Here is a 22,682-nt window from a genome sequence, read left to right as displayed (position 1 = left end):
GATTTTTGTTGTTGTTAGAAACTGACACTATCTGTTAGGACCAGAAATAGGTGGAAACTTGAATGCAACATGGTAGGGAGCATATACTAAAACCACTCTTTTGCAGAGCAATCTGACAACACATAGCAGGAGCATTCAAAATATACTGTGTGACCTCATGGTCCTAATTCTAGAACTTTATCCTGTGAAAATAAGGAAGGAATGAAGTATAGTCATTCCTTAGAATAATGGAAAACAAGAGCATGTTACATAGACTCTAAAAATGTTTCAGAGCATTTAATGACAGGAAAATACTCAAGGTGGATGAAGGGTTATAAGCACTAAGTAATACTTTCTCACATTTTCTTTAGAATATCTCCAAGACCACAGGGAAATGAAAGGAAAGCTGCACCAGAACACAAAAGTTACAGAGGTTATCTTTAGGTAGTGGGATTCATTATTTTCATTAATACTTTTCTGTATCTTCTACAATAAACGTGTATTATTTTTACAATTAAAAAAAGTCACATGGGATCCCTAGGTGGCGCAGCGGTTTGGCGCCTGCCTTTGGTCCAGGGCGCGATCCTGGAGACCCGGGATCGAATCCCACGTCGGGCTCCCGGTGCATGGAGCCTGCTTCTCCCTCTGCCTATGTCTCTGCCTCTCTCTCTCTGTGTGTGACTATCATAAATAAATAAAAATGAAAAAACAAAAAGAAGGCACAGGAGCTCCTGGCGGGCTCAGTTGGTAGAGGACGTGACTCTTGATCTTGGGGTCGTGAGTTCGAGCCCCACACTGGGTACAGAGATTACTTAAAAGTAAAATCTTAAAAAATAGTAAGTTACAGGGCAGCCCCGGTGGCACAGCGGTTTAGCGCCGCCTGCAGCCCAGGGCGTGATCCTGGAGACCCGGGATCAAGTCCCGCCGTCGGGCTCCCTGCATGGAGCCCGCTTCTCCCTCTGCCTGTGTCTCTGCCTGTTTCTCTCTCACTCTCTGAATGAATGAATGAATGAATAAATAAATCTTTAAAAAAAAAAATAGTAAGTTACAGATGATTTTTTTTAAGGGAAGATTCTGGCCCTGACTAGAAGCAATGTAAATCAAATCTCTTCTAACATTTTTGCCTTATCCACCAAGTCCTCAGGCAAGCAGGTCAATGAGCTTTGTCTTTATGTAACCCAAATTCAATCCCAGCTCTGTGGCCTCAAGATGCTTACTCTGACTCTCAGCCTCAGTTTCCTCTGGCGCTAATTCAACTGCCCCAGTTTGTATGAGAGAAATCACAGAAATAACACCTGAAAAGCACATGCTATATCATGGATGTAGAAAAGGCTGTTTTCCTCTACACTGTTTCCACAGGAGAAATCAATAAATGTCTGCTGACAAATTAGCATACTTAAATTCAAGTAAAAAATCAAAGTTTAATCAAATTCTTACAGCACCGGCTAGGACCTTACACACACCCAATTGATCATGACCCTTATTCTTTTATTTTTATTATTTTTTCATTTTTATTTATTTATTTATTTTAAAGATTTTATTTATTTATTCATAGACACAGAGAGAGAGAGGCAGAGACACAGGCAGAGGGAGAAACAGGCTCCATGCAGGGAGCCCGATGTGGGACTCGATCCTGGGTCTCCAGGATCACACTCCAGGCTGCAGGCAGCGCCAAACTGCTGCACCACCAGGGCTGCCTATTTATTTTTAAAGTAGGCTCCACACTGGGCATGGAACAGGGCTTGAACTCATGACCCTGAGAATCAAGACCTGACCTAAGATCAAGAGTCAGACACTTAACTAATTGAGCTACCCAGGCATCCCATCTAACTAGCTAGGTAGCTAGCTATCTACTTATTTATTTATAGAGTGGAGAGAAAGAGAGAATCTAAGCAGGCTCCATGCCCAGCACAAGCCTGATGTGGGGCTTGATCTCACCACCCTGATGTCATGACCTGAGCCAAAATCAAGAGTCAGAAGCTCAACTGAATGAGCCACCCTGGCACCTCTCCCCGCCTTTTTATTTTTAAAATGCAGCAGCTTCACCACAGAAATCCCATTCTAACATTTTGATGTAAAAATGTTACATCAAACTGCTAGGATCCTCAAAGTCTATTTTTACCAAATCAAGTCTACACATTGAGTTTCTGAACAACCATATCACACTGGCTGCTAGAGAGAGAAGGGGATTAATACCAAGTCTTAAAACACATCTTAAGTGTAATAAAAATAAAATGTTCTCCCTTGAACCACAATAGGCCAGCTGACCTCATTCTCTTCACACTATCATGAGTCAACAGAGCTGCTAAAAGTCAGACTTTAAAACATCTCATTCAAGCTACAAATGGAACAAAGAACCTCTACTCTTTACCTCCTCCCTATCCTGTTTGACAGGTATAAAAAGGCACGTCTCCACAAAGGGGTTATCAGCTTTAACCTCAAAGGTAGGTAAAAATGAGTCGGAAAAGACCAGAAGGCTCAAATCCACATACTATGTCATTACATACATGTTTCTTCAGAATGGGCTACCCAGACCTAAACTTTGCACCCCGGGCCAGGTGTTCCCTCGGCATCCGGTAGCCATGGAAGACTTGTGGCTTGCATGCTGTCTGCCCCCTACACTCAGCTGCCTGTGGGTGGGGACGGTGACCTTCCTCACCCCCAACCTGCCACCTCACCTCACCCAGGGTCTGGTGGATAGGAGGCAGCAGTGAATGTCTGTTGACAGAAGGAACACAGCACCTGTAGTGAGTTTCCACCCAGAAGGATGGCATAAGCAGGGAGAACCCACAGCTTTAGGTTCTTGAAATCTCTTAAATCAAATAGCTAGGGGACATGCAGTCTGTGCGAAGTCAGAAAGGCACTGAACGTGGGATGGGATTTTTTGCAGAAAGCAATGCAGACTTCAAAATGGCTCTAGAAAGTCAGCCACAGGAAGGAGGTGTGTCTCACACCAGAAATCCCTTAGATGCCAGAACACTTACAAGCCACTCCAACTCTCCCAACAGCCAAAAAAGTGACAGTTGTGTGCTTCAAGTCATCGGTCCCTCTTCCCAAACTTGGCAGACCGGCCCTTCGTGGGAAAAACAAGTTAGTACGAGAGAAGGAAGGAAGGAAATAAATCTCTGTAAGCGTAGAGCATCTTCTCAGTTAAAGTTATGGATTCACTTATTGGTTAGTGATCCTGGGTTTATACCCGACTCCAAACTGCACCATCAGTTCCCATAATCTCATTCCAAGCAGAAGCAAGTGCCAAGTGAGGCAGTCTTGTAAAAACAGAAATGGCTTAGAATCGCACGGACCTGGGTTTGAATCTCAGCCCTACTGCAGACATGCTCAGTGACATTGAAAATAACTTCAAAAAAAAAAAAAAAAGGGAAGAAAATAACTTCACTCTCAGAGCTTAGCTTCCTCATCTGAAAACCTGAGGCATGCCATCTAGCTCACCCATGAAATGTGAGCACGGCACTGTGCCCAGAGCCAGGCACACAGGAAGCACTTGACCATTAGTAGCTATCTTATAAAGCTCTGACAGAGGGGAAGATTGAGCAAGTCAAAATCTAAATCAAAGGAGAAAAGCAACCATTTAGGGGCACCTGGGTGGCTCAGTTAAGCATGTGCCTTTGGCTTAGGTCATGATTGCGGAGTCCTAGGATGGAGCCTGCTGTCAGGCTCCCTGCTCAAAGAGAGTCTCCTTGTCCCTCTCCCTCTGCCCCCTCCCCTGCTTGTGTCCTCTTTCTGTCTCTCAAATAAGTAATAAAAATTTTTAAAAAGAAAAGAAGAAAGAAAAGCAATCATTTAAACCCAAAGTACAATTTAAGAAGGCCTGGCTTTTCCCAATTAAACACCTGATTTTAAAGCATGCTTCTACATCTGCATTCTCTGGCAAACTCAGCTGAAGGACAGAAAGACTCCAAGCCTGGGAGTCTGGAGACCCAAACAGTTATCAGGGTCATCTCTACTCTCCACATGCCCTGGGCAAGGCACTTCACTTCTCTGGATCTCCTTATCTCACACATTAAAGGGCTGAATCTGTTCTTCTGATTATCAAGATTGATTTAAATGTCATTTTTGTCATGAACTGTAAATCCACATTCTCCAGACTTGGGAAACATCAACAGGAAGCAAAGTTTTCACATGGTATATATTCAGATTAATGATGAATCTGAATTCCAAGCCGTGACTGTCATTTCCACGGACATTAAGGCTTGGCTGTAGACTATTCTTCATGGGTTTCTGTCCATCCATAACGGCTGTCCACATTATAGCTTTCTTAATATTCTATGTTTTATCAAGTAAAGAACGTCTACAAACCCTTATAATGCCAGGTATCCTGCCCCTTGACATGCACACACACAGGTTACTCTCATACAACCTGTAGTTATAAAGCCAGTGGACCCACCAGAACCAGAGAGAAAGGTCCATTCTTTCCATCTAATCAAGCAACTTTCTGGAACTAACAACAAAAAATGAAAGATAATCCCAAAATTTATGAGCTATGTCACAGGAAGTTACTTAAGTCCATTAAGACCCATTGCCTGCCTGCTGTTCATTCTAAATCCATCATTCATTCACCAACTATGAAGTGTCTGATAAATGGCAGACACTAGAGATCCAGGGATGGATCCACGGATGAGCAAAAATAAACATGCCAATGGGGCCACAGTCCACAAGAGAAGGTGTGAGGAGTTGTTCTTAAGGCATTTCAACATTGGAAGATGCTCCATTTCATTTTCCAGTAAATGATGAAAAGGAACACATTTACAGTCAGCTTTCCCACATGCTACATTCAGATCGCCACCTTCCTGCACTTCACTCTCTAAATGCAAATATTCTTTGAGGGGCTATTTTCTCACTTCACCCAAGGATAATGCATTTAACTAGTACCAGATGGATGCACAAGAGAAAAGTTAATTCATTATAGACAATGGATGTCTTGGGAACTAAGGGCCCAATTCTGTGGGGGAACCCTCTTGGGAAGGATTATCACTTATCCATACACATGTCTGTCTCTGTAAGAGACGGCAGACTCCAAAAAAATAGCAATACAGTGTCTGAAAATAGGGTTTGGTAAACATTTATCAGATGAATATGCTCGACGGAGACACACAAACCTGTAGACTTCTTTACAACTCTTGCCAGCCTGAGCTCCAAATTCTTAGTAATGGACTCTTTTGGTGATGGGTATTAAACCAGTGCTTCTCTTTTTCCTCTTGGGGAGAAGGGGAATCCCAGAAATCCCTCAACAGGCAAAACCGTGTATCTTCTCAAGAAAACAGAAGAGCACATTCACAAGTGCATTGCATCTATAATTTCAGGTGTTGGGACACCTGGGTGGCTCAGTAGTTGGGCATCTGCCTTTGGCCCAGAGCGTGATCCCTGGATCCTGGACTGAGTCCCCCACATCAGGCTCCTTGCAGGGAGCCTGCTTCTCCCTCAGCCTCTGTCTCTTATTGTGTCTTTCATAAATAAATAAAAATCTTAAAAAAAAAAAAATTCAGGTGTTCACAGGCCCTCTCTGGAAGTCTGTGACCTTCAGATTAATAACCTCCACACTACACTGTTAGAAATTAGACTCAAGGGATCCCTGGGTGGCGCAGCGGTTTGGCGCCTGCCTTTGGCCCAGGGCACGATCCTGGAGACCCGGGATCGAATCCCACGTCGGGCTCCCGGTGCATGGAGCCTGCTTCTCCCTCTGCCTGTGTCTCTGCCTCTCTCTCTCTGTGACTATCATGAATAAATAAATAAAATCTTTAAAAAAAAAAAAAAAAAGAAATTAGACTCAAAATAATGCCCAAGCCTAACCAGCCAAGTTCTATTTATTTGGCAAATATAGGAGCAAAGGGGCCAGACAGACCTGGGTTTTGACCCAGATTTTATCATTTGCTAGCTGGGTGAGGTTGGGGAAGTCAAATCATTTTTCTCGGCCTCAGTTTCGTCACCTGTAAAATGGGTTAACAGTAGTTGCTAATTCCATGTTAAAGTCAGGATGTGAGGAATAAACACATGATGTGCTTGGCACAGTGCCCTGCACACAATAAATGAAGGCCATCACCACCTTCCCTCTGGTCTGCAGATTTCATGCTTAAACCTCCCACTCCCATCTGCATCTCCATTCAGAGCTGCATTAACAACTCCCATGGGATCTTAGAGAACAAGGCAGAAAATATGAGTCCCTAAGCATTAATAAGGTCACAAAACACAGCCCTAACATTTTCCCCCAAATCAAATACTTGGTTTTAACCTATGAAGGCCCTCTAACAAGACAGTCAATCTCTTTCTGTGTAAATCCAGGTCAGCTGCCAGCACACAATTGTTCTATTAGGCCAAGTCAATTTTTAGAGGCAGGCCTGTTAACTTAAAATGGAGATGAAAAGAAAAGTGTTTGATCAAATTTGGAACTGCAGAAACACACTGACAGGGAAACAAGACAGAGGAATTAGTTTCCTAAAATTAGTCTCTGTGATGCCCTTAGTTAATATTGGATATTTAAGGATGTCACTCAGCCCTTCTAACCCACCATCCGGCTTCCCCCAGCCCCTCATAGCTAAAGGCAGTGAGTGTCTTAGTTCTTAAATGTTCTCAACTTTCCTCTGCTTTCAAGACCATTCAACACTTAACCCAGGATCCAGAAAGACCAATTTTAAAGTCACACAAAACCGATCATTCAGAGTCCTTCTACAAATGAATTTCTCAAGCGTTTCTAAATATTTGACTTCAAGGGGGAAAAATGCATTTCCACTTTAAAACAATCTTTCATCTCTAGCGATGCAAATTTTCTTTGTTTGTTTAACCAATCCACATACCACTAGCCAGTGTTTAATCAGGCCTTTATTTAACATCACTAACCATGTGAGTTGCGTGGACAAGTCTGAAAGTTTCAGATAATGATCTCATAATAGCAACAAATTGGTTCAAAGATGAAATATGTATCAATATGTCTAAGAACCCTTTAAAGTTCCACACTTCAGAATGACAGAACTGTAATTAATTCCTCTGGCATTCACACTGTTCACACTGTACGTCTAATACACTTATGAGCAAATGGACTTCAGTGCTGCATGAATAAATAATTAATAGCATTTCATATCCACACATTGTTTTCACTACTTTCACAGATGAAGATGTTCAAAAAAAAAAAAATCTCTCTTCTTAACAGAACAGAGTGGTGACCTTGCGAAAGTTACTTAAGCCTAAAATGCATAAGGAGAGAAAACCAAGAATCCTGATGACTAATACCAAGGTTTGAATTACTAGCTCTCTTTGACACCGACACTCACACTCTAACACACACACACACACACACACACACACATTCTTAATCAGGCCTCCCCTTCCCCTAACCCATGCAAATGACTGAACAACAGGTACTCTAATTAGAAGTATCTGGGGCAAACCAAGACTACGATAAGGTATCTCCTGTCATTGTACCTAATAGGGAGGGAGGAAAAACAGTAATACAAACCAATTTCCTATCTTAAGAATTCTTAGAGGAAAGAGACTCCCAAGCAGGTCTTTTTCTCCCCTTAACCATGAACAACAGCGCTACCAAATCCCACTGGAAATAACACAAGTAAAGCTAGAGTGCTACTATTTAGGTTTAGTTATAGGAAAATGAGCCTTGCTCTGACAACCATAAAATATTAAATAGCAAATCACACAGGGTTATTTTAAGATAGTAAATAAAAGGAGGTTTGAAAAGTTCAACAAGGCACTTAGAAAACATGATTAATCTGAAGCTAAACACCAATTTGTTTCTTCTACATTCTCATTTTTCATACAAAATGTTACATTCCCTCTCAGCGGTTCTGAAACACCAGCTTTCCTTACAAAAACATTTTTCAGGGCTGACAGGAGCCACGCCAGTTACTTCAATCGGGCAGCATTCGAAGAACTAATAAAAGCATGCCAGCCTCTGTACACACACAGCCCTGAAAGCCATGCTGAGCTGTTCTCTAGAGTTGAGAGGTTCAGCAAGTGGCCCCCACAAAAAAGTTATTAAAGATATGGAGTGAGAACACCGAGAAATGACTATTCAGACAGCTCAGATAAACTCACCAACACTGTGCAGTTATAAAGGAATTAAGGACACCTATTAGTGATTGCTTAAGAGGTCAACTTATTAAATACCATTTAAGTCATTTTTCTTTACTTAGCAATTGTTGACTTAATTTGGTGGGGGGGGCGCTAGGCTAATGGACTACAAAAGAGTTAGATAAGCACTTCAAAAAGATTCAAAGAGAATAGATTCCTTCTGCCAAATTCATACATTCTCTCTCTACTCACAAGGATAAAACAGCTACAAATGGTGTGTTTAAACTGCTAATTTTGTATTAAATGGTGAACCCAAGATTATCTCCAAACCCCAGCACTACCCATAATGGATAGCCCGCCAGACAAACTACCGTGGAGAAAGAGTACAAGTTAAAACACTGCAGATAAAAATCACAAACTTCAAAAGTCCCCTTCAAAAAGTGAAGTGCCAGGCTAAAACATCTTTTCTCTTAGGAGGCTGTAAATCAAACATTTCTAAAGCCATCCAGGGCACAGTGAAAGTCTCAAAGAGAAACAAGGAGTTACAGGGAATGAGCTCTAGGATTCAGACTATTCTTGAAGGCTTCCACTAAAACGTGTTAGGAATCTTCAGCAGACCATCTTCTCTAAAGCTTATGAACTAAAGACCGTAACTGTAACATTAACAAGGGAAAAAGTCCCAAAGCTTTTAACATATGTAGTCACAGGACTCAAACATGTGCTTCCCCTTCTCTTTACCCTGCAGAAGTTTAAGATGAGAGTAAGAGCTCTGTGAGGCAATGCTGCTGATTAATCGCCTGGCAGGGGTGCCTCTCCCCGCCCCCCCGCCCCCCCACCCCCGGCCCGGTAAGGACACACCTCTAAGGAGCCAAGCTGCACAGCTCCCTGTCCTATCCACGTAGGGCTTCGAGTATGCACCACGGGAGGGGAAACGAAGAGGCTGCTATGCAATCATCCATCCAGTTCCCTTCTCTTCATTCATAACTCATCCAAGAGTAAAGCACTAGAAGGCCCAAGGCTTGCAGCCCTGGAGCCATCCCATCATCTCCAAAAAGGCTCCGAATCAAGTCAACCATTTCAAATCGCCCGCATCCGAGGCATGCATATTAACCGCCTTAAGTGCGCTGGCAGTCTGCTAACAAGTTGATAAAATCATAGCCAAGGAAGCGGGAAGGCATCTACCCAGCTCAGCAACCGCAGAGGCTTCAGCTGAGCCCGTCCTCCAAAGTGTAGGCTCAAAACTCTCCCTAGCCAGCCTTCTTTGGAGTGCAGACCTCTCTCATGGGGAGCGGGGGGGGGGGGGGGGGTCCTGTCAGTGCGCGACCCTGTCTCCCTATTTCCAGGCCCTCCGCAAAAGTCCTTGGCCCAGGAGCCGACAGGCGGTCTCCCTCCCGCCCGCTGTAATCTGAGGCACGCAGCGAAGGCTGCCTTCTGCGGCCACTCCAGGGCACCCGCGATCCCCGCTCCTCGGCCAGCTCCCCCTGCTTGCTTGCTTGCCTGCTGCTGCATGTCCAGAGCCCTGCAGGGGGGTCAGCGGCCAGGTGAGGCTGGCGGCAGGTTCCAGGGAAGAACCTGGCGTTGTGCAGCCTGCAGACAAACCTGGCTACTCCCAAAAAAGGACATGCAAGGATGCAAAGCAGAGCCTGTGACTGGAACAAGCCACCCCATCCTTCATCGCCCGTCGTTCCAAAGTTGGCATGCAACAGGTAGTTCCAGGACTTCCACCTGAGGCAAACCGAAATGCCGGCCGGCCCACGGGGGCCGCGTCTACGCGAGTCCCCCGACCCGGGGTCTCCCGCCCGCCCCCGGAGGCCGAGCCCCCACGTGCGCTCGCCCCCCGCTGCGGCGCCCTGGAGGCCGCGTCCCGCCCGCCGGCCCGGGAGGGATGCCGCCGGCCTCGCCGCCGCCCCTCCCGCCCGCCCGCCCGCCAGCCCGCGGCGGGGTCGGCGGGCGCAGCCCCCGGAGCCATCTTGTGGCGGCGGCGGCGGCGGCGGCGGCGGCGGCGGGGAGGCGGCGGCGGCGGGGAGGCGGCGGGGAGGCGGCGGCGCGGCGCGGGGCCCGGGCGGCGGGCAGCTACCTGCACGATCTCGCCCTCCGCGCTGAGCGTGGCCCCGGCCCGCGAGAAGCGGCCCGTGAGGCCGGTGGTGTAGGTGGTGTAGTCGCCGCTCGGGCTCGACTCGAACAGCACCACCTCCACGAACGCCGTCTCCTTGGCCCGCGCCGCGCCGGGCCCCGCGGCCGCCAGCAGCAGCCCGAGCAGCAGCGGCAGCGGCGGCGGCGGCGGCAGGCGGCGGCCGCGGGGGCCGCGGGGGCGGCGGCGGAGGCGGCGGCGGCGGCGGCCCGGGGCCCCTGGGCGCCCGCCCGAGCGCGGCCTCATGGTCCTGCGGCGGGAGGGCGCGGAGGGCGGGCGCGGCCGGGCATAGTCGCGGGCCGGCGGAGGACCGAGCGCGGGCGGACGCCTCACAGCCCCATCGCGGCGGCGGCGGCGGCTTTGTGGGTCGCAGGCTCGGCTCGGCTCCCCCGGCCGTCGCGCCGCGGCCCTTTCATCTGCTCCACGTGAGGGGTTATCCCCGCCCCGGCAACGTCGTGACCCGCTCTCCCCTCCCTCCCCGCACTCGACCGCCGCGGCCGCCTGGGGAGGGGGGGAGCGGGAGGGCGGGGCGGGGGCGGCGGGGGGCGGCCCGGCGGCCGGACACGCCCCCGCGCTCGCCCCGCCCCCTCGCCCCGGCCCCGCCCCGCCCCGTCGTTCTCGCCCCGCCCCCGCCCGCCGTCTCGCCCCGCCCCCCGTCCTCGCCCCGCCCCCGCGCCCTAGCTCCACCCCTTCGTCCGCGCTCCGCCCTCGGCGGCAGACATTTCTCCTCACCGTTGCCAGAGTTCGGCGGGAACCCGGGCTGCATCCTGCTGGCGGGCGACTGCGTTGTCTCTGGAGGCCCCACGCCTGCGGCCCCGTGCAGTGGTTGGGGCCTTGCCCTTGCTGGCTCCGCGGCCCCAGTCCGCGGTTCCCGGGCCCGCCCCCGGCTCGCCACCCTCACCCCCAGCTCTAGGACTGAATGGGAAAGGCCGCCCGCAGCTCGGCCCGTGCCGGGCCATCCGGTTCTTCCCGGTGTCGCTAAGACAGCACTCAACTGGGGAGGCGGAGGAAGGAGCCGTTTAGCCATTGGATTCTGATGGAGTTCACCTTTCTGCAGCCCAGACACTGTAACTCAAAACACCCCCCAAGAGGAGTCCTGAGACGTTGAGTCTCCATTTGCAGAAGGCCAGAGTATTCCAACACCATCACCTCATGCGCAGAATGACGGCTGCCAAATTCACGTACCGAAGACTTGCTCCAGGACCCAGGGCTCCCTAATCGCCCAGAAGAGAAACTTTCAAGTCCCTGCCCCTCTTTGGAACATGCCTTTTCCGCCCTCGTCTAGCCCTATGAGAATCGAACCCATCATTCAAAACTGAGATTCGGTTCCCACTTCCTCCGTGGGCTTTTCCTTCTCTCAGCCAAATGGCTTTGTTCAGATATACGCAAATATTTGGTTAGGATGATCTGCTTCTACTTGCTACCACACCCAAAATATTAAAAAGACGAAAAGAAAACTCATTGAGTTATTGTCTTGGGTAAACAATTTACCAAGGGTAAAGGAGAAAAAAAATATTTTCAACACGCGGGCTAGTAAATACACTTGAAAAAAATCCACGGATCTGCATTGCCACATTTGGACCACCCAGAGTTTCTGCTTAAGAGGGAGGCACCTGGGAAAGCAGGGCTGTGAGTACAGGGGCTTTGTAATTCCCTCAGAACCAAGCCTAACCACTGCTGGGCACCAGCAATCCTAATACTTCCCCCTAGGTGGCCCAATCCAGTCATTAAGTAAATTCCTATAGCCCACCCATGACACTTTGCAGTATTTAAAACTCAAGGTAAAAAAAAAATAATAAAAATAAAAAAAATAAAACTCAAGGTCACCGTCAACTGATGAACGAGTCGACAAAAACAGTACATCCATACAATGGAATGGAGTAGTGATACCGGCTACAATTGTGAATGAGCGCATCATGGTAAGTGAAAGAAGCCAATCATAAAGAACCACATAGTGTATGATTCCATTTATGTGAAATGTCCAGAATAGGCCCAGCTACAGAGACAGAAAAATTAGTGGTTGCCAGAAGCTGGAGGGAGGCAGAAATGGGTAGTGACTGCTAATGGCTTTCTTTTGGGGGTTGATGAAAATGTTCTGGAATTAGATAATGATGATGGTTGCACAAGTCTGTATATATACTAAAACCCACTGAATTTTACAGTGTGAAATGATGGATTTAATGGTACGCCAATTATATCTTAATACAGTCGTTAAAAAAATTTCAGTCGTTAGCAGTATTTTTTTTAAGATTTTTATTTATTTATTCATTCATTCATTCATTCATTCATGAGAGGCACACACGGAGAGAGGCAGAGACATAGGCAGAGGGAGAAGCAGGCTCCCAGTGGGGAGCCTGAGGTGGTACTTGATCCCAGGGCCCCAGGATCACCACCTGAGCCAAAGGCAGATGCTCAACCACTGAGCCACCCAGGTGCCCCCATTAGCAGTATTTTCATGCGAACACACACACACATACATACACATAGGATTCTGTATAAGGATATTTTCTACTCTTTGAAGGCTTAGTTCAAATCTCACACCCTCAGGACTCAGGCGGCTCTATTTAAAATGGTAGTGTACACCCTTCTCCCCGCCCCCCCCCAAATCCCAATCTCCCTTGGCCTGCCCTCACCCTCCACCCCCATGACATTTATCCCCTTCTAACATACTAAATGATTGCTTCTTTATTTTTGTCTCTATTCCACGCCCCACGCACACACATGCCAGAGAACAAACTCTATATTGGCAAGGATCTTGTCTTATCACTGACTTAGGCCAAGGCTGCCTGGCCCAGAGTAGGCACTTGATACATACTTGTTGCATGAATTAATGACTAAATGAATGAGTTATAAGCTCATCGTTTTGTATCCCTCCCATTTTTCAGACATTTGGGGCAGCTTGTTAACTAACAGCTGCTTAGGAGCACTGGACTTCATGGGACCAAAATAAATTCTGAATGTGGAGAACAACAGTCCTTCCCCTCAAGGACCACAGCAAAAACCCAGATAAGAGTCAAAAAAAAAAAAAAGAGTCAAAAAAAAAAAAGAAAAAGAAAGAAAAACAGAAAAGAAAGAAAGAAAGAAAGAAAGAAAGAGAAAGAAAGAAAAAGAAAGAAAGGAAGAAAGAAAGTTCAATTTTTAAGATTCTGTTTAAAGAGGGGCGCGCCTGGGTGCCTCAGTGGTTAAGTGTCTGCCTTTGGCTCCGGTCATGATCCCGGGGTCCTGGGATCAAGTCCCACATCGGGCTCCCCATAGGGAGCCTGCTTCTCCCTCTGCCTATGTCTCTGCCTCTCTCTGTGTGTCTCTCATGAATAAATAAACAAAATCTTCAAAAAAAATTTTTAAAGATTATGTTTAAAGAAATACATGGTTAATAAAACACAGGCCAGCAACACAAAGATAACACAACTCCTCTCTCACCATTGTAAAGCTGCTTAAAAATGGAGATACTTACTGAGTAATGAAATTTCACCAAAATCTGATGGGCAGTAAGGGGAGATAGGAAATAACTTTAAATAGGAGATAAGACCCTTTGGCTAGGAGTGAGGGCTGGATCAAGTGATAGGTATGAAGAGAAGTCATACCCATTCATTATTTTTTGTGGCACATCCCCAGTTAGGCCATCCTGAGTGTAACTTATCTTGTTCTTTTCTCTACCCATCAGACCCAGCTCAAATGAAAATAACCAAGAACAGGTGCATCAGCATCAGTTAAAAAGCTGCCAGACCTTTGGCAAATCTCACTGACTTAGGCCAAAAACCTCACAAAGCTTTGGGAAATGTTCCACCATCAAAGTTCTATTTATAGGACCAAAGAGGGAAGTATAGGGATTTCAAATCCATAAACGTATTCTTTAGTGCCTAAAGAGACCATATCTGTGCTAAATAAAAACAGACATGGATATTCACCGCAGTGTTGTTTTTAATAATAAAAGACAAGAAACAACCTACATGTCCATCAACAGGGAATTGGTTAAATAAATTATGGTACACCCACTTCATATATAATAGGATTCATATTGAAAACCCATTTAAAAAATAAAGAAGCACTCTATTAACTTATACAGGATGATCTTCAATATATACTGCTAAATGAAAAAGATATGCATATGATATGTTACATTGGAGGAAGGTTGGTAAGTAGACAACAGATTCCTGAGAAGTTGCAAACATTAACTATGTGTGGAAGGAGACATGAGAAACGGATAAACAGTTGCCTCTGGAGAGGCATCTGGATGACTGAGAAGCAGGGAAAGGAAGGAGACCTATTTTTCTGTATATACCCTTTGTACCTATTCAATTAGTTCCATGTGCATATACTACCTATTCAGAGGTAATAAAATTAAATAAAGAAACTAGCCTGCTAAATCAATACTGATAACATTCATTTTTTTAAAGATATTATTTATTTGAGAGAGAGAGAGAGAGCACGAGCCAGGGGGAGGGACAGAGGAAAAGAAAGAAGCAGACTCCCTGCTGAGCAGGGAGCATGACACAGGGGTTCAATCCTAGGACCCTGAAATCATGACCTGAGCCAAAGGCAGATGCTTAACCAACTGAGCCACCCAGGTGCCCCTAACATGCGTTTTCTTTTTTTAGGTTTTTTTTTTTTTTTTTTTTTTTAAGATTTATTTATTTGTAATAGAGAGAGAGAGAGAGGCAGAGACACAGGAGGAGGGAGAAGCAGGCTCCATGCCGGGAGCCCTACGCGGGACTCGATCCGGGGACTCCAGGATCGCGCCCTGGGCCACAGGCAGGTGCCAAACCGCTGAGCCACCCAAGGATCCCTTAACATGCATTTTCTATATGCAAACAAATTCATTCAATAAACTTTATTGAATTTAATATGTGCCACCAGAATAAGAAAAGGGACTGGCCCAAAGTTATAGAAGATGCTAGCATTAGGGAAATGTAACACAGGACCTCTTAATATTATTTTTGCAACTTCTTCTAATCATTTACAAATGAAAACTATATTTAAAAAACTGAACGAGCCAATTCCTGAAGTCAAGTAGTTTCCTTCCTTTCTTCCCTCCTTCCCTCCTTCTGCAAACATTTATTACTATATAGGACGCAGAAATCATAAAGGGTGACGATAAAATACACTTTATTTTGCAAAGTAATTCTAAGAGTTTGAATCTCATCTTGCTTGCTTCTTTAAGGCAATTCAAATTTAAGACTTGTTAGCATTCTTCCAAAGTATTTATATCTATTTCTGGAAACTTTCATTTATTGTATTTAAACATCATATAATTCTCTTGAAAGGTACAATAGATGTTATACAGGCAAGTAGCGGCAGTTCTTTCAAAACTCTTAGAAGTGTCTCTTCCGCCTTTGAAGTATACCATCAATCTATGTCTACTTTGAGCCTTGAGGCAGAAGGCCAATCTGGGCCCCGATTCATCAGTGGTTTAAACCCTGCTTCAACCTGTCCCTGATTTGCAATGGCCACCCAACCAGGAGTCACAAACTCAAACAATGCTCCAGGGGCCATGCAGGGAATGTGACTTAGGTGGGCCAGGTGCAAAGCAAAAATAATCAGCAATGAGATGGTAAATGGCAAAGGGGCCTCGGGCAGGAACACCCTTGGGAGTGGTGGCCTGGGAACACATGGCCCGTCCAGAGGGCTATTACCACACATTGTTGCTCTGGGGAATGTGGGCCCACAGGGAATGTGGGATTCACAGATCTTGTGATTTGTTCAAAAGAAGCAAAAAACAAAACAAAACCAGATATATTTTTAGCGTCTCCTGGTTTTTAAAAATTTGTATTGCTGCGTGGAGCCAAATAAACACATCGATAGGCTTTTTTTTTTTCCCCCAAAAAAGATACATAAGAGGAGTCTGACAAAGTAGATGCTGATTAGACCAGGTCATAAAACTACCATTTCTAGATTGTGAAAGCAGAGGAAGAAGAAAAAAGTTCCTAGATCTGAGAAGCATAAATACTGCACTATATAAAGGCGACAGTTGTGTCTGTGGGCAGTACTCTAGACCACAAGAGGCACCTGTCTTCAGGATGTAATATTTAACTGAAGTGGAAATGTAATCACATGCCTTCTTGACCAAGAAAGGCTGGTAGTTGATGAGGGGTCATGGGTGCTTTGAAAGATAAGACAGGTTGCATTGATTATACCTCTATTTGAAAATAAAGGAAAAAAGGATTGAGAGAAAACACTAAAAGAAAATAATGACCAGTCACTTGCTTTTGTCCAACTGTATAGGACAGGGTGGCTTAGCACAGAAGTGAGTTAACAGAAGAGAAGAGAGAGTTTGGGTGAGACTGTAGAAAGGAACACTTCATTCACACTAGGTAGAAAGCAACACTTGCAGGGAGCTGGTAATGAACTGGAATTGCTGACTCCACATCCCTTCCTATGGTGACCACCCCTTTCTGGATCACCTCATCTCTCTGGGGCTGTCAATCACGTAGCCCATCTCCCCAGCATCTGTGGGCATGTGACCCCAATGGCCAAAGTACTTCCCTCCCCTAGCTACAATGACAGGTTTAGAAGTAGGCATGTGACTAAAGCAAAGCCAATCAGAGTCTTTCCTGAAATTTGATCCATTGGAAACTGGGGGAGAGGAGGTCTGTCTCCTCCTGTGAGATCTCAAACTATAAGAATTGGATAAATATAAGCTGTTTGTGGCTATTTTCCTCAACTACATAGAAAATGCTGCTGCTGCTGTAGAAGAGAGACAGAGACAAGCTGAGAGGAGACAAACAATAAGAGGAAAGGTATAGGCTTCATCCTTTGAGCTCCTGACAAATATAACAGTAAAGCCGACTAGTTCAATCACAGCTTCAGTGACAATAGGGAATAGACAGATGCACACACCATAAAACCAAAGAAACTCCAAAATCAAAGTAGGTTAAGAAATCCAAATTTAAAAAAAAAGAAAAGAAATCCAAATTTTGCTAAAAGCAATTGAGTCAAACATAGTTTTATCTTCAGATCTTCAGATCTTCACACACACGCGTGTGCGCATGTGCACACACATTTTGCTAACCAGGAAAAATGGGAAAGAGTGCTAAAACAAAAGATCTCAAATAAAGACATGTTCAATGTATTAAGTGAACAAACAGATGAATGAATGGATGAATACTCAAACTAGAGTTCCTTATCATTTCAGTTTGAGAACACTTAGAAGAAATACTTTTATGTAGAAAACAACAAAACTGTAGTCTCTAAATATGATGTAGAATTCAGAGAGTCTTGCATTTTATTGCTGGAAGATACCTTAGAGATTATACAACATAATTATTTGCATGACAGCTGAGAAAATCAAGACCCAGAACCCTAGATCAATGAAAATTATATAGCATAGCCTTCTCTAGCTGCCAATAGCTTCTAATTTATAGTCAGGGGCTGTCTGGAACAATTAAACACTGGGCCCAGATGTGATGTGAAAGAAGGATAAGTTTTTGGAAGCCACAGCCACCAGGTCCCCAGGAGCTGACAATGCCTCCCCAAGAAAAGTCATGAGGGTGGCCCTACCACTCTTAACTTTTTTACTTGTTCTGGGCATCTTCCCTATTTCCATATAAGAAAGAAGAGAAAAATCAAGAAACAGGAACCAAAATGTGTGAAGGGGAATGGGAAGCATAATCTTCCAGTTATGAAATGTGTAAGTCACAGGGATGAAAGGCACAGCATAGGGAATAGAGTTGATGGTATTGTAATAGCCTTGTATGATGACAGATGGTAGCTACCCTTGTGAGTCTAACATAAGCTACAGAGTTGTTGAATCACTATGTCATATACCGGACACTGTACAAATGTAACACTGTGCATCAGTTATACTCCAACAAAAAAAAGAGTAACCCAGAATGAAACTATAATGAGAATGAGGTTTGAAAGATGCCAAAGAACTGATGATACAGTTCAACTGGGGCATCTCTTTCAGAAAACAGTTGGCAAAATCCATCAGAATTTGGAATTCATTCATTCTTCATTTGGTGGGGAGAGGGGCGTTCAATTTTTTTTTTTTAAACATTTTTATTTATTTATGATAGTCAGAGAGAGAGAGAGAGAGGCAGAGACACAGGCAGAGGGAGAAGCAGGCTCCATGCACCGGGAGCCCGACGTGGGATTCGATCCCGGGTCTCCAAGATCGCGCCCTGGGCCAAAGGCAGGCGCTAAACCGCTGCGCCACCCAGGGATCCCTCAATTTTTTTTTTTTTTTATACAACCTTTGGATCAAACAATTTCACTAACATAAACTTATTTTTTCAATTACTTTTATGCCTGTATGCAAAGATTTATTTATAAAGGACCTTCATTTTAGCACCACTCAAAGAAGCCAAAGAGTTGGAACAAACTGCAACCACCAACAGAGGACAAGTTATGGACAAGTCATATGATAGCCTAAGTTTGCTTTAAAATATACACTGGGGTAGGGAATGTGGGTGTGTGTGAAGATGAAACAAGATTAGCCAGATGTTGATAATTACTGAAGCTGGCTGTTGGATAAATGGAACTCCTTTACACCATGCTCTCTTTTGTATATGTTCGAAATTTTCCATTATAAAATGTTTAAACAGGGACGCCTGAGTGGCACAGCGATTGAGCACTCGCCTTCGGCTCAGGGGTGATCCTGAGGTCCAGGGATGGAGTTCCACATCGGGCTCCCTGCGGGGAGCCTGCTTCTCCCTCTGCCTGTGTCTCTGCCTGTGTGTGTGTGTGTGTGTGTGTCTTTCATGAATAAATACATAAAACCTTTTTAAAAATGTTTAAATATTTAAATGATAATATGGAGGTGCCTGGATGGATCAATCAGTTAAGCGTCCGAATCTTGATTTCGGCTCAGGTCATGATCTCAGGGTTGTGAGATCGAGCTCTGCATTGCGCTCCACACTGGGAGTGCAGCCTGCTTGGGATTCTCTCTCGTCTCCCTCTCCCTCTGCCCCTCTCCTGCTCACTAGAGTGTTCTCTCTCTCTCTCAAGAAAAAAAAAATGAATGAACTTCAATGACTCACAACAATATGGAATGTACAGAAGAAGCTGTTATCAGAATCGTTTGAAAAACAGAAAACTGGAAGTCTGAATCCTTTCTCTCATGATAACAGAAATTCAACTTAAAATGCCTTAGGCAAAAAAGGGAATTTAATGATTCACATAACTGCAAGGTCCAAGGATAATTTTAGTTCCAGACATAGCTGGTCCAGGGGCTCAAGGGATGTTATCAGGTGTCTTCTCTCTCCAGCTCTGCACTCTGCTTTCCTCTGAGATGTCATTTTTTTTTTTTTTTTGTTTCTTCCCCTTGGCTCCTCTCTTCTGGGCTCATACTGTCCATGCTGCCAACATTCCCAGGGAAGAGAGAGCTTCTTTCCTGGGGCTCCAACCCAAGTCATGCATTAACTCTCATTGGCCATCGTTGGTAGACACCCTCACTGAACCAATCACTACAGCCAGGGGAATGGAATATGCTGAATGACTAGACCTGGTCCCTTTGCCCTTCTCTGGAGCAGGGAACATGGGTCAGTCCCTTATAACAGCACGGACAGAGATTGGCTGATTGATGACTGTATCCCCTTAGGAAGGGTCAATGGATGCTAGGCAGGCAGCACTCACAAAAGCAAAAAGAGATGCAATAGTTGCTTTCTTTTACTTGGCTGCCCACCCCCGGTGGGCAGACGCTTCTCCCCCTTAAGCAGATCCCTTTTAGAATTTGAATCATGTGGCCCAACATGCGTGCATTTCTAGGCTGTTTCCTCCTACAAACCCTTCAACTCCCTGAGAACAAGGACCATGCCTTTCACTTGGGAGGTAATCCCTGGCAAAATGCCTTCCATACAGTTGGCACATGATAAATATTTGCTAAATGAATGAATGGCTCTTGAGTCTGTGCCAAAATAAAGTCCTGATATTCAAGGCTTTTCCTGATAGGGCCCCAAACCATCCTTCCTGCCCCTTCTGTCCCTTCCATGGACTGTAGGTGAACAGACCCCTCACACACACCAGGTCTTTGCTCACCTTTAAGCCTTGATCCATCCTGCTGTTCCCCCACCCTGACCCCCTTTCCCTATGCCCAACCAGTTCATGATGGGAGGATCTGGAAAGCTGGCCATCAGTTTTCTGATCACCAGACCTTGCAGTGAAGGTCTTGATATCACAGAAACCCTTTAACTAATCTGCTCAGTTTCTCGGCTCCACTTTTTTTTTTCTTTTTAATATTTTATTTATTTATTCATGAGAGACACACACACACAGAGAGAAAGAGAGAGAGAGAGAGAGGCAAAAACACAGACAGAGGGAGAAGCAGGCTTCACGCAGGGAGCCTGATGTGGGACTCGATCCTGGGACTCCAGGATCATGCCCTGGGCTGAAGGCAGTGCTAAAACCACTGTCGGCTCCACTTTTTTTAAAACTAGCCCCCACACACCCAAGACTGGGCTTGAACAAAAGGACTCTGTCATTCTCCCTTGCTGTGCTTGGTTCTCTGGTTAAAGAAGTCTCTCACTAGCCAGGGTACCAGTAAGCAGATGGGTAGTGCTAAAGCTGAGAGTTCTGGGGAGGCTGTTTCCTACTGTGTGAAATGATTACAACAACTCCTATTTTGAGCATTTATTATGCATCAGGCACCATGCCTAGGGCTTTGTGCCTGTTTTCTCCTTTGATCCCCACTTGGGGACCACAGTATCCCCTTTTTATAGGCAGGGAAGTGGAGAGGCAGTGGCTTGCCTGAGGTCACAGAGGTAATAAATAATGAGGCCAGGACTGGACCCAGCTCTTGTGCCAGAACCCTTGCTCTTATCCCAAAAACAGAAGGAAAAATAAAATAAGGGTCCAGTGACAAGTAGAATTGGAAGACTCTGCAGTCTCAGAAAGACAGAAACAGGGCACAGTGGCTGCCTGCCTCATGATGCTTTGCTAGTTCTGCCCCCTACTTCCTAGGAGACCCAGCTCTGCTTACTGTCCTTAGGTCCCTAAACACACCCTGAATCCTGACAATCCATTCTCCCCTTTGCTGAAGCCAGCTCCGTTTGTTTTCCTCCACCGCTGACAACCCATGTGGCTGGGGAGGTTCTCTCCCTCTCTGGGCTTGGGTTGCCTGGTCTGTGAACTGTAGGCATGAGGGTCGGCAGGAGGATGACGTGAGATGATGTGTGGGCTGTGAAGGGCACAGTGACAGGCATGTGGATGCTCGTGATGGCTGTTGAGCTCTGATTCGCCCCTCTCTGAGCTGAGGGCAGATCTGACGGTTTCTGTGCATCTGTGCTCACAGTGCCTGGCATTGTGACTCGCTTGCTCAGGAAATACTTGCAGTAGCCTAGGGGAACCACTTCTGATAAGCAGGACTTCTTAACTTCTATGAGGCTCCTGGTGCCAGAGATATGGCCTACACTCCTGTTTGTTTCTTCAATGAGTTAATAATTTACCTCCAGTGTTTAATTTTGTTTAAACAGACATGACCCCATTGGTGCTCAAGGCTCTGTCCCCGCCAAAGTGGCCCAGGGATCAAAGAAGCCCAAAGACACAGAGAGCCCTCCCACTGCCCTGTCCCAGAACTGTCCTTTAGCCTGCTGGCACCTACCCCTGCCTCATTGCCCCCTTGACCTTACCCACCCTGCTTTTAGCCATGCTTTGTTTAGCCCTTAGCTTCTCTTTGAGGTTATTCCACCCGTCTTTGGTCTACTGCAGTAGCTGACATGTTGACTCCCTCATCGTCCAGTGAGTGCTCCTTGGGCCACTCCAGGAGGTATCTCCCAAGTGTCTGGAAGGGATTCATTCATTCTATTGAGGACTGGGAGCCAAAGGTCCTTGCAGCGTGGCCCTGTCATTTACATTTATGGCTTCTGACTCCCCTTCTAGACCTGACTTGCCTCTTGGCTGGGGATTTAGACAGACTTAATCCGGCCACCCACCTAATCTTTGCCAGCCCTCCAGTCTAGGTTCCCTGTCCATCAGCTTTTCAGTCTCCCTATTCCAGCTTTCTGCCTGTGTTAGTGTCCTAGGCCTGCCATCACAAATTACCACAGACTTGGTGGCTTACAATGGCAGCAATATATTCTCTCTCAGTTCAGGAAACCAGATCTCTGAAAATCAGTGGGTCACCAGGATCATGCTCCCTCCAAAGACTCTAGGGGAGGATCCTTCCTTGACTCTTCCAGCCTCTGGTGGCTTCCAGAGTTCCCCAGCTTGCAGCTGCATCCCTCCAGTCTCTGCTTCCATCTTCGTGCAGACTTCTCTTCTCTCTCTGTGTCTTTTCATCTTCAGTCTCTTATAAGAACACTTGTCTTAGGGATCCCTGGGTGGCGCAGCAGTTTGGCGCCTGCCTTTGGCGCCTGCCTTTGGCCCAGGGCGCGATCCTGGGGACCTGGGATCGAATCCCACGTCGGGCTCCTGGTGCCTGGAGCCTGCTTCTCCCTCTGCCTATGTCTCTGTCTCTCTCTCTCTCTCTCTGTGACTATCATAAATAAATAAAAAATTTAAAAAAAAAAAAAAAAAGAACACTTGTCTTGGATTTAGGGTCTCTCCAGGTTATTCAAGATGATCTCTTCTTGAGATCCTTATCTTAGTTACCTCTGCAAAGACC

The 22,682-nt window shown here is 45.9% G+C and overlaps 1 protein-coding gene across 1 annotated transcript in view; it reads right to left on the bottom strand.

The window, feature by feature from the left end:
- ZNRF3 (zinc and ring finger 3) overlaps positions 1-10,562 on the bottom strand; it is a 157,720-nt gene extending 147,158 nt beyond the window's left edge. Inside the window, exon 1 of the mRNA XM_072803091.1 lies at positions 10,091-10,562. Coding sequence (XP_072659192.1) covers positions 10,091-10,390 — 300 coding nt within the window. The 5' untranslated portion in view covers positions 10,391-10,562. The remainder of the gene's footprint in view (positions 1-10,090) is intronic.
- Between the last annotated feature and the right edge of the window lie 12,120 nt (positions 10,563-22,682).

This window comes from Canis lupus, chromosome 27 (assembly GCF_048164855.1).
Source record: "Canis lupus baileyi chromosome 27, mCanLup2.hap1, whole genome shotgun sequence".
In the NCBI taxonomy this organism is placed as follows: domain Eukaryota; kingdom Metazoa; phylum Chordata; class Mammalia; order Carnivora; family Canidae; genus Canis; species Canis lupus.
This window is presented reverse-complemented; position numbering and strand designations above follow the sequence as displayed.